This window comes from Chiloscyllium plagiosum, chromosome 14, assembly GCF_004010195.1.
Source record: "Chiloscyllium plagiosum isolate BGI_BamShark_2017 chromosome 14, ASM401019v2, whole genome shotgun sequence".
NCBI lineage: Eukaryota > Metazoa > Chordata > Chondrichthyes > Orectolobiformes > Hemiscylliidae > Chiloscyllium > Chiloscyllium plagiosum.
The window spans coordinates 662954-675961 of record NC_057723.1 but is presented as its reverse complement, the minus strand read 5'-3'; the positions used below and the strand labels follow the sequence as shown (position 1 = coordinate 675961).

At 45.4% G+C, this 13008-nt stretch overlaps 1 protein-coding gene across 4 annotated transcripts in view; it reads right to left on the bottom strand.

The window, feature by feature from the left end:
- Positions 1–12365, bottom strand: part of LOC122556417 (protocadherin-1-like) — a 364614-nt gene extending 352249 nt beyond the window's left edge. For 2 of the 4 annotated variants that reach the window (XR_006313530.1, XM_043703028.1), the window contains exons 1-2: positions 10466–10698; positions 6701–9703 (exon numbers count right to left, since the gene is read on the bottom strand). Coding sequence is in view for 3 of the 4 variants with exons in the window: in XM_043703028.1 (XP_043558963.1) it covers positions 6701–9703; positions 10466–10654 (3192 nt within the window). In the remaining variant the exon portion in view is untranslated. Of the gene's footprint in view, positions 1–6700; positions 9704–10465; positions 10699–11516; positions 11626–12029 lie in introns of those variants that run through there. The other 2 variants (XM_043703030.1, XM_043703029.1) reach the window with 2 other exon arrangements.
- Between the last annotated feature and the right edge of the window lie 643 nt (positions 12366–13008).

The window sequence follows — 13008 nt, the reverse complement described above, 5'->3', positions numbered from 1 at the left end:
TCCATCTGCCATTAGTTTTTGCTAAAATTCATGCAATTATATAGCACCTTTCACAACCTCAGAAGTCCTAAAGTCCTTTTGAGCCAATGAAGTGCCCTCTGAAAGTGTAGTCAGAATTGCAGTACAGGAAAATTAACAGCTAATTTTGCACATAACCAGCTCCCAAATAATAAGAACAATAGATAGACAGTGTTTATTTTCAGTGTGTTGATTGAGGGATAAATATTGCCCAGGACACCAAAGACAACACCCTCACTACCTTTTAAAATAGTGCCAATGATTCCTTTCATCTTCACATTCTATACAAAAGCAGGTAGTATTTACAGCTGGAAATGTGTTGCTGGAAAAGCGCAGCAGGTCAGGTAGCAACCAGGGAACAGAAGAATCGACGTTTCGGCTTATGCCCGAAACGTCGATTCTCCTGTTCCCTGGATGCTGCCTGACCTGCTGCGCTTTTCCAGCAACACATTTCCAGTCTGATCTCCAGCATCTGCAGACCTCACTTTCTCCAGGTAGTATTTACAGTATAGCAGTCCTTCAGTACTGCTCTGGAGTGCAGGCTGAGAACATTGTGCTCAATTCCCGAGCATGGCGTTCAGTATTCTAGGATTACAGTTCCTTACACTCTTCCTCCAGCAAGTAACAATTGCAAGCTTAAAAGTCAGAATCTGTTTCTGGATAAAACGTTTTAACAGTGTCTTGATTAGAAGGTGCAGTACTGGCCACACTCTCAAATGTCACCAGGGATGTTTAATACTTCAATCTGGACAATGACAGAGACCATCTAGCTGCAAAGAACCCAAAGAGTGAGTTGCTGGAGGTGCAACTTTTTTAGGCTTTGCCTTTTAGCTGATTTAACACGACATCGAAACAAGCATTAACACAAATAGGACAATTCACGTATCAGTGATGTTAAGTAGGCTATCGGCTTGGCTCAATAACATGGCTCGCTATGAGTCAAACAGTACACCACTTCCTCTGGCAGCTCATTCCATACACGTACCACCCTCTGTGTGAAAAAGTTGCCCCTTAGGTCTCTTTTATATCTTTCCCCTCTCACCCTAAACCTATACCCTCTAGTTCTGGACTCTCCCACCCCAGGGAAAAGACTTTTGTCTATTTACCCTATCCATGTCCCTCATGATTTTATAAACCTCTATAAGGTCACCCCTCAGCCTTTGATGGTCCAGGGAAAACAGCCCTATCCTATTCAGCCTCTCCCTATAGCTCAAATCCTCCAACCCTGTCAAAATCCTTGTAAAACCTTTCTGAACACTTTCAAGTTTCACAACATCTTTCTGATAGGAAGGAGACCAGAATTGCACACAATATTCTAAAAGTGGCCTAACCAATGTCCTGTACAGACTCAACATGACCTCCCAACTCCTGTATTCAGTACTCTGACCAATAAAGGAAAACATTCCAAACACCTTCTTCACTATCCTACCTCCCTGCGACTCCACTTTCAAGGAGCTATGAACCTGCACTCCAAGGTCACTTTGTTCAGCAACACTCCCCAGGACCTTACCATTAAGTGTCTAAGTCCAGCTATGATTTGCTTTTCCAAAATGCAGCACCCCACATTTACCTAAGTTAAACTCCATCTGCCACTCCTCAGTCCATTGGTCCATCTGATCAAGATCCTGTTGTACTCTGAGGTAACCTTCTTCACTGTCCACCATACCTCCAACATGGGTGTCACCTGCAAATTTAATAACTATACCTCCTAGTCATTGGTATGAGCCCCATAAGTGGGGATTTAAGAAAATCCCCAATACCTCTTGTCTGTGTAGGCTTCCTCTGGGTGCTCCAATTTCCTCCCACAGTTCAAAGATGCACAGGTTAGGTGGACTGACCGTGCTAAATTACCCAGTAGTGTCCTAGGATGCTTAGGTTATCTGGAATAGTCATTGGAAATGCAGGGTGACAGTGATAGAGTGAGGGATTAATTTGTTTGGGATGTTCCTTATAGGAACAGTATGGACTCAATAGGCTGAATGGTCCGATTCCAACATTGTAGGGATTCAGTGGTATTTATACCTCAAAAGTGCTTCATGGTCATTAAGTACTTTAAGGCATCCTGTGATTATGCCAGGCAGTACAAACATGTATGTGCTTGCAGTACCGACAAGGTATTGAACTGTCAAGATGTGCCAAATCTCAGGTGAGCCATTAAAATGAAGCACTGTCTTTGGAACACAGGAAAACAAGGACACCATTTACAACTGAACCTCTCCCAATCCCCAATGAGATTATGGTTGATGTGTGACCCAAGTCCACTTAACCATCTCTCTTTGTCCCATATCTCGATAGATTTAAGAGACTTACTTTTCAGTCTTAAAATCATCAATTGATCCAGCATTAATTGCTGTTTGCGGAAGAGAGTTTGAAATTTCTACAGCCCCTTGCATAAATTTAAGTCTTAATTTCACTCTAACCTACTAAATCTGGTGAAAATAAAAGATTTTGGTTACCTCTTGTTCCGATCAATGCTCACAACATTTGCGAGATGTACTCCTGTGATCATAGCTTGCTCTTAGGCTACCATAGCCCAGGGTTTTATTTGCAATGAATTTCATTTTAAAAAACAGCTAGATTTATTATGCCTCGTGAGTTCATCATTCTCTGTTAACAGACTGGTACTACTTCAGTGATGGGCTGAATAATTTCCATTAGGTACTGGGTTTGGCTCAAAATGGTTAATGATGGAATCGAAACAAATACCACTAAAAATGAAACACCATTTAATCGTCCAATGATAATGTTGACATGACGTGTTGTCAGGAGATGTTGTCACGTGTGGCTGGGCAAAGGAGGGTAGTCAAAGATAGCCCAAAGCTGAGTTAGCTGATCAAAGTCCCAAGACACAGGCAGCGTCATTGAAAACTCTCGTTTCCTGCAGTTTTAAAAAGCAGGGGATCAGCAGTATTTGCATACATTATGGCTCAGTTGCTGACTAGAATTGTGTTTATATGTAGAAAATAATATTTCATCCATTTGTACTTGAACATCTGGAGAGACCCCTAAAAAAATCAGAGTCAGCTCATTACCTCAGCATTACAAGCACTAAATTACCAGTCTTTCAAGGACATGGGTGACACCACAACCTGCTGTAAAACACAAGGTAGAGAGTATCAGGTGAGCGATTGCCATCAACTTGCAAGTCTAGCAGTTCTGGGTTTTAACCGCGTCAATCCCCTCAGACTGGGCACTCTTCTCTAACCAGTGTTACACCTCAACAGAAAACCAGAATCAAGCAGCCACCAGCTGAACTCCTCCACAGTCACTATCAAAGGATGGATCTTCAGCTGCTTAATTTCATCTTTGCCAACACAAGTCTGAAAAGCAGAGGAAACACATTCACTTTCTCCAGATGCAAAGACGAGGGAAGAAAAGACTGATCTTTCCAATTTTCTTCAGCAAACTCTTTGGGAAAGCATAGTCACATTTTTTCCCTCCTCCATTTTTGGTTTGGAATCGATTACATTCCCATTATAAACCATCCCATTATAACTATCTTCAAAGTCAAGATGTGACCTTACATCTCAACCCCCCTTCCTCTATGAGAATGAGGAGAAGCCTCTCTTTTCATAACTACATCAACTATCAATTCCCTGTTCCTCCAGTGACGTTCTGATATTATGTTCTAAACTGAAATGTAAATCAGACAAGTCAATGACTCCTCCAAACTATCAAATCCCATCTCTCAAAATGGATTGAACCAATTCCTTTTTGAACTTTTAGAACCGAATCAAGGACCCAACAACTTACTCTTAGTTAGTTTCATTTATCTGGTGAACTTATCAGGTTTATTCATTGATAATGAGGTCCCTGCTGAAAATATTGCACAGATCAGTAAGCATGTATCTGCAAAAGGAAGTAACTAGGAGACAGTGCACACAATTCAGTGATAATCAATAGAATACAAATGTAAAAATGTGGAATTCAAAAGAAAATTCTGAAATAATGTGATACTCCAGTCCTCAAGTCTAAGTTGTGATTGAAATTCAAGACGTTCCAGGGATGGGTTTGCAAACTGCAGCCTCTCATTGTTAGTGTAGTCTTCAGCAATTTTTTCTCCCTGGTGCTGAAAACCCATAAGTACCTGATGTCCAGTTCAAAAGAGCTTCAAACAATCTTCCAGCATCTATTTCAAATTCTCACACTTCAAACGATGCCTGTGCAAGGACTGTCAAAAGGTTATTCAAGCACCAAGGTATCACAATTCCCAGTAGGCACTGGAGCAACAATCAAGGATGCAATGACTGGCCAATTTTTCTACTGGTCTGCCCTGAAGTGATGAGACTCAATAACAGTGCCTCCTTTCTGGCCATTGCTGGTAGCTACTCATTCAGATCTCTAGATAAATCTGGTTTCCACCAAATGATCAATCTCCCAGGTCAAATGCTCAAGGGGAACCTGCCTGACCTGTTAAACAGTTTAAGTTACATCCCAAATATCAACAAGATCATTTAATTCCACTCATTGCTACTCCACCTCTTTCCATCATTTGGAAAAACTTGGACACAATTTCTCGAAACCTTCCTATTAGCTGATCTCCAGCTCATTTGAAAGTGTAGTCCATCACTTTGAGCACTGCTGACCAACCTTTTCTCCCTGTCTTTCATCATATTGAATTTATTTTCACTGATGAGCAAAGGCTACCATTGACTAGGTCAGAATTTATTGCTGCGAATCTGGAGTCTCATGTACCGAAGAAGATAAGGATCAGATTTCCTTCCATAAAGAGCATTAGTGAACCGGATAGTGAGCCAGTAGAGAACCTACTCCTCCTCACTTTTGTCTTTCTGACAAAGTCTTTAATCAGCTCTTCTACCACCATCGGATCTTGTAATCTACTTTTTCCCCATTCCTACAAATTTCCTTCAGAATATTTAACACACCGTCTCAAAGTGTTAACTGTCGCTCACAGATATCCTACAGGGCTGTTACTCAGACTCACTGTCTATAGGTTTAAATCCTACCCCAGAGACAGGTACAACAATGTTCACACTGATGTTTTAGCACAGCACTGGAGGTTTTGTGCTGATGGAAGTGGCATGCTTTGGAAGAGAGTTTAAGCTGAGCCTGTAGCTGCTCCCTCACTCAGGTGGATAGAACAAATCCCATTGCCCAGCTTTCAAAGCCTTCTCATTTTTATGATTTCTCCTGCTGCCTGTGCCAATGCTTATCCCTCAACCAACATCACAGAAAACAAACACAAAAATGACTGGTCATTATCACATGGCAATTTGTGGAACCTTGCTGTGCACAAATTTATTTTCCGTAATTTAAATGCAGATTAACAGTACACCTTGGCATACTTTGTTGATATCTTGATGGGTTGCAAAGGATGTTCAAGCAAATGCAAATTTAGCTGTTCTTTATTTTTATATTGTGGTTGAAAAGCTACATATGGCACCAGGTATTATACTTCACTCAGAACATCATTAAGAAACTCACTCTTTTTCATATTACATTTACAGATTGAATTACTGGTTAAGATAGTCAAAGCAATAGATTATTAGAGCTGAGGAGAGATTGAGCCTACGCACTGGTATGATGTTGGGCAATTGACTACCGTACACTATAAACCCACACTCCAGGCTAATGCATCAGCACTGATATTACAGGCACTTAATACATAGCAACATCATCAGCAACTATCTAATACCATTGGTTTAGGCAAGATTCCAAATTCAGTCACTACATTATACAGCTATTGTACTAAAGGGTTACGTACTAATGAAAGTATAATTTAGTACTGTCACAGGGAGTATCTATATTATGAGATAAATAACACAGTAACAGGAATGTTAAACTGATCTGTACCACCACCAGAAGGAGACTGTTGAAATTTCAAAAAAATCTGGTGTTCTACAAGGCACTTAACAAAATGATATTGTCTGCGGTGAAATCTGATCAGCCAGTTTTTGAAAGAAATTGAATCTGCAGCATTATATCTTCCTGCCCGCAGAAACAAAATTAGTTGAAATGCTATTCTTAAAAAAATAGTGTTGATTCAGCTTCTTTGCTTTTGGTTAAAATGACAGAACTGGATGCTGACAAAACCCTGCTCCATTTTAAAAATAAAACACAATTCAACCTTTAAACACTGCATTTGCCTTGCTGTTTTTTTTCACACAGAGAACTGATTTTACAAAAGGTACATTACAGAAGCGCTAAGAAGGTCACATATTTATGAATGAGAAAAGGCCACATACGTATTGAAAGAAAAATCTGTTTACCGAGTTGCCTGGGATCAGTTTAAAGCTCCATGTTCCAGCCAGAATCTACATAATCAAACTTCAGCCATTTGATTCAAAATTATTATTTTCGCAAAATCATTTCATTACCAACAAACACAATGAAGTTGCAGATTAGAAATGGGATGATTCCATAAGCTTTGCATGCTTATGTTAAGAACACATTGTTCACCTAAGCATTGATATTACATAAATGGAACCCAAATAAATAGAAACTAGATTTATATTACATTGAGAACATCACATACAGACTTTATTTATGAAATTGTGCACCAATGGAGCCACATTCCTTGAAAAAATAAAAATTTGATATTTCAAAAGAAACTTACAGAAGAGTTTAAATATCACTTAATACACAGTCAGGCCTATCCCAGCTGAAAGCATTGATTAAAAAGGACTCAGTGTGGACAAGTGGCATTTGTAAGCATGCCTACCTGCTTGTTGTACTTTGGAGGATTGGTCTTGTAACTGTAATCAGAGTACTGGTCTGAGCCAGTCGAGTTGTTGTCCCCAGTCCCAACGAAGGTGTTGGTCGCTGGAAGGTCTTGTACAACCTGGTGCTTCTTGCCAGCAGTGGGTGACTGTGGGTGCAGTTGAATGGATGGCAGTGGAGAGTTTGACCTGTAGTGCCTTCCAAGATCAGGGCTCCCTGGATTACAGTTGAGTGGTAGATGAATCCTAGGACTGTCACTGCTGGATTCATTGATCAAGTTGAACTGTAGTCCCCTCTGGGTTCCAGTCTCCTCATCCTCCAGTGGTTTGGTAGGTTTTGGGGGTTTGCTCTTCTTGATTTTGTGCTTAGTGTTTTTATTGGTCTGTTTTGGAGCATACAGATCCTTGTTTTCTTTCTTACCAGCCTGATAGCCACTTTTGGCTTCCTTCTGCCTGCAGTAACGAATCAACACCACAATCACAATCACCAGTATGACGGCAATAATCCCAGCGATCACTCCGAACAAGACATTGCTTCGCTGCTTACTTTTTTCATACTCAGGATCTCCTGCGATGTCCACGTCAAGTGGTGTGTTGAGACTGTGGCCTACCAAAGCCTCCACTTGGCTGACATTTCCCATCGTATCATTGACATAAATGTGCACTAGTGCAGTAGCAAAGCGAGATGGTGTACCTCCATCCTTCACCCTGACCACAAGCCGATGCAAGCCGTAATGTCTCCGTGAAATTTCCTTGTCCAACAATATGATTCCGTCGTGAGAGATATGGAACAGGCCAAAGGGATTTCCGCTTACAATACTGTATGTCAAGTTGGCATTGGTTCCAATGTCCATGTCTTCAGCCTTTACCTGTTCCACTGATGTCCCTATATGAGCGAGAGGGTTGACATGCTGGAAGGAGGAATTGGAAGGTTGGGTGATGAAGGGAGTGTTGTCATTTTCATCTAAAACATTGATGGTGACACTGACATAAGCTGACCTGGGAGGGGTCCCACCATCTATTGCCTTCAGTTGAAAGGTGTACGTACTTTGACGTTCTCGGTCAAAGGAGACGCGGGAAAGAATAGTGCCCGTGCCATTTTGTATCTCAAACTCACCATTGTCTGGATCCACAAAGAGAGATATTTGGGAATTCATGTCCTTATCCGCATCTGACACAGTGACCATGCCAACTGGACTGGATGGAGGGAGATTTTCTCGCACTGAGAAACTGTAGCTATTCAGCATGAATTTTGGGTCATTATCATTTTCGTCCAGAACACTGACCACCACTGTGGCTGTCCCTTTAAGGCTGGGGGTGCCTTTGTCTGCTGCAGCCACCTTGAACTCGTAATGCTCCTGCTGCTCACGGTCAAGAATGGCATTGACCCGAATCTCTCCTGTGTCTGGGTTGATGTCAAATAAGCCCTGGATGGAATGGTCTGGGTGTATAGAGTAGATCAGCTCAGCGTTGCTGCCACTGTCAGCATCTGTTGCTTGCACTTTGACGATGGGAATGTACGGCTGGTTGTTTTCATGGATGGAGACACGGATAACATTCTGCGTGAAGATTGGAGGGTTGTCATTCACATCCACCACCTGCACTTTCAGAGTGTTGCTGCTGGAGAGCGGTGGGTTACCAGAATCCACTGCCACAATCTCAATCAGGTAATCCTGGACGGACTCGTAATCCAGCGGGGTGGTTGTCTGCAGGAAGAATTTCTTCTTCCTCTCACTGCTGGACTCACTGGCTGGTTTCAACTGAAAGGGGACATCCCCAGCAACAATGCATGTGACTGCGGCATTCTCACCTTCATCTCGGTCTGAAACCTGGACCAGGGCCACCGGAGAATCAACGGGCACATCCTCATCGATGTTGGCAACCCCATCCTTGTGGGTGACCAGGCCGATGCCACGGATCTCAATGGTGGGGGCGTTATCGTTCTTGTCCCTGACGGTGATGGTCACTGCCGCCCTGTCCTGTTTGGGGATGGGAGCCTTGTCTCGGGCATGGACAAAGAATCTGAACTGACTGATCTGCTCCCGGTCCACTGCTCCCTGCACTGTGATCCAGCCGCTGGTCTTGTCCAGCCTGAGCAAGCGGCGGGCACTCTCGGCAGCCTGGGCAAAGGTGTACTCGATCTGGGAATTGTCACCCAGATCAAGGTCATTTGCCCTCACCTGAAGGATGGAGGTGCCCACCGGGCTGTTCTCTTCCACCGTGCCTTCATAGGAGGACCTCTCAAACTTGGGGGCGTTGTCATTGATGTCCAGCACAGTGATGCGAAGGATGGCAGTGCTGGCCCTTGAGGGTTTACCCCCATCCACTACTCGGATGGTCAGGTCATAGGTGTCCCGCTGCTCTCTGTCCAAGCGGCCAGTCACTATCAGCTGGGGCAGCTTCTCACCGTGTTCCTCAGCCACCTGCAAGCTGAACAACCCATGGGCTTCGCTGCCAAGAAGCTCATAGCTAGCCACTCCATTAGTGCCAGCATCACGGTCGGTGGCAGTGGGGATGTTAACGATAGTACCTGCTGTGGTGTGCTCTGGGATAGAGATGGAAATGACCGGGGAGCTAAAACTGGGGGTGTTGTCGTTGATATCCAGAATATGAATCTTGCCTTCCATCAGTATCGGCACCGAGTTGTACAGAGTGTTGGTCACTGAGATCTCAAACTCTAAGAAACATTGCAGCGGTGTCTCACAGTTCATCCCCTCCCTGTCTATGGGGATCTCAGTGGTGTACAAGTTCCCCCCTGTCTCATCCACTCGCAGGTATGGTTTGCCGATCTCCAGCTTGAACAGTCTGTTGTTCTTGTCCAGCCCCAGGGTCTCGCCTGGATTCCCGATCAGGGTATTTGGAGGCTGCTCCTCCTGCAGGGAAAATTTCACCACGCTTTGTGCCCAGCAAGGGGGCACGGGCCACAGTAAGAACAGGAGAGAGAGGAGCCTTGCTACCCTCGGAACGTGGATGAGATCCATCACCTTCAACAAATACTGTCTGATCTGTGTAGGGAGAGATTGCAAATCAGGAATAAAGTGAACACTTCAAATAAAAACATACATATACGAATATATTTGTCCATTAAGATACAAATGCGGACATTCTGATTACATCCTGTCAAACGACGCATTTTAAAGAGGTTTCAGTCAGTCCTATCGATACTGTCATTAAGTTTGAACACTGAGTTATATTGTAGCATCAGGAACCCCCTATTTCCCAACTGCACGACTCTCACGGCTTCGTAAACAAGCTGTAAAATACTGGAGACCAGGCACAACGCAGATTGTTCCTGAGTCTGTCCTTTAACATTCTGCAATGCACACTCACAGAAACAGACACACACACACACATATATACACATACACACAGATACAGACCCATACAGAAACACAGAGACAGATGCACACACACTCACAAAAACAGACAAATATGCACACACACAGACTGAGACAGACACACAGAGTAATAGAGAGACAGAGACACACAAATAAAAAGACTCAAAGAAACACAGATACAGAGAGAGAGAGACACGGTCACACAGAGACAATCACACATATTGAGAGGGACACAGTCATACAGAGAGACACGACACACAGAGAAAGACATACACAGAAACACAGATAGGGAGAGGGACAGACACACAGATATACAAAGGGAGAGGCACACATACACACACACACACAGAGACAGAGACAGGCAGCGGGCAGTTATTCCCTTGCATTCAGACACAGTCTCACTGCTGGCGCTAGCGAGTGCACACTCACAGAGAAACCAGGAGGCAACAACGCTTCAGTCTCTGAGGGTAAATCTTCCCGGAGGGTGTTGGAGGGTCGGAGCTGACGGAGGGTTGATGGACAGTGTAAGTGTGTGTGTGTGTGTGGGTGGGGGGGGTGTGAGTGAGCCTGGGAGCCGGGCAGAGCAGCGACCCTCTGGGAGGTTGGCCACAGGTACATTCCCTGGCCAGGGTTAGGGATGGACTCCGGAAGGTTCACTCCCCGCGGCTTGGGAAACCGGGTAGATGGTACCTCCCCCCCACCGCCGTGAGAGGGGGGCAGCTCCCCGCACGTCCCCCCTCCCCCTCCCCCTCACCAGTCCGAGGTTTCACAGTCACACCTCGCGATCCCCAACTTATACCGTACAGTCACCCATCCCCAACAGCCCGACCCCCACACTCCCAAACCCACACTCCCACCCCCAACAGCCCGACCCCCACACTCCCAAACCCACACTCCCACCCCCAACAGCCCGACCCCCACACTCCCAAACCCACACTCCCACCCCCAACAGCCCGACCCCCACACTCCCAAACCCACACTCCCACCCCCAACAGCCCGACCCCCACACTCCCAAACCCACACTCCCACCCCCAACAGCCCGACCCCCACACTCCCAAACCCACACTCCCACCCCCAACAGCCCGACCCCCACACTCCCAAACCCACACTCCCACCCCCAACAGCCCGACCCCCACACTCCCAAACCCACACTCCCACCCCCAACAGCCCGACCCCCACACTCCCAAACCCACACTCCCACCCCCAACAGCCCGACCCCCACACTCCCAAACCCACACTCTGACTCCCTGATCCCCCAGCCCCAGCCTGTGTGAGCCGCCGGAATCGCTCCCCGACAAACCCCCTTTGCTGCCGGAGCGACTCAGTAACTGAAGCCCAGCTCCGGCTGCTCTCCCTCAGCAACACCCTCTCCTCCTCCTCCCGGACTAAGGCTGGATCCAAACATTCCCAGGTCATTTACTTTCAAAAGCAAGGCGATTTCCAAAAGGGGAGCCGCACCAACCTGTCCCCTGCCTCTTACCTCGGCAACTGAGTGGGTTCCCACATCAGCGCAGCCCCTGTGTCTCTACGAGTTTGCTTCTCTCTCTCTCTCTCTCTCCACACACACACACACACACTCCCTCTCTCTCACATTCTCTCTCTCTCTCTCTGCCTTCTAGTGAAACTGAGTCACTGTCCGCGCTGCGCGTCACATACACATTCTCTCTCTAACTCAGCCCCATCCAGAGGGAGGGAGGGGTGTGTGTATGAGAGAGAGAGGGGTGTGGGGGGGGGGGGATGGTTCAGTGAATCTTCCACACTTGTTTTCAGTAATAAACTATCTTCCTCTCTATATATTTACACACAGAGAGACAAAAACCCGCGGGGAGCGCCGCATCTCTCTTAAAATGAAAAAAACCTACATGCTGATGAACCTCTGACACTGATTCAAATGAACAAGATTAGGCTCTTTTTAAGAAAAAAATATACGTATTTGTACAATTACAGAAAGATAGCAGCAACACATGATTTGGAGACAGAAATCTAGTCTTACCGCATTCCAGCGAATTCTCACTAGATGATAGTTTCACCCACGTCCACTTTCCGCATTTCAGAGAGAAACCCCCCCGGCCGTTCCAGTGTGAGGAGAGAAACAGCGGCGGCTATATTACCCTGGTTTCTGACTGTCTGTCTCAGTGTAACCTGATGGAGTAGAGTCAGGGATCTGCCTCCAAACATTGCCAAAGGGAAGATTCCTGCTCGCTGGTTTCTCCCTGCCTTGAGAGGTTTCCGTGTGTGTGTGTGTGAGAGAGAGAGAGAGTGAGTGAGTGAGTGTGAGGGATCTCTCTCTCTCTCTCTCTGCCTCTGAATGCCTTCTGGTGTTTATAGAGCGCCGGTCGCTACCTGTTGCCCGTGTTAGACAGGGGGCTGCGTTTTAACGAGAGAGGGCGCCATCTACAGACAGAGCTGCAGGACTCAGAAACCTCGGCAGGAATTCTACAAGTTTCTCACCACAGAATGTAACTTTTCTAAATGGAATTGCAAGTACTTATTCTGTTTGCAAAAAAAAATAAAGACCGCTGCTTTACATTGCGCTGGAGTTTTCTTCCCCTCACTATTCTGCTATTTGATATTTAGTTTTCAACTTTTGTTTGGGGGGAGAATGTAGAACATAGAACAATACAGTGCAGAACAGGCCCCTCGCCCTCGGTGTCCTGCTCCTCGGATGCTGCCTGAACTGCTGTGCTTTTCCAGCACCACTAATCCAGAATCTGGTTTCCAGCGTCTGCAGTCATTGTTTTTACCTCGATGTTGCGCCGACCTGTGAACTAATCTCAGCTCGTCCCCCTACACTATCCCAAAATCATCCATGTGCTTATCTAAGGATTGTTTAAATCTCCCTAATGTGGCTGAGTTGACTACATTAGCAGGTAGGGCATTCCACACCCTTACCGCTCTCTGAGTAAAGAAGGATATTTAAAGGTTAGATGTTTTTACGGTTATAAAGAAATTGGATTTGTAAATTAAGCAGT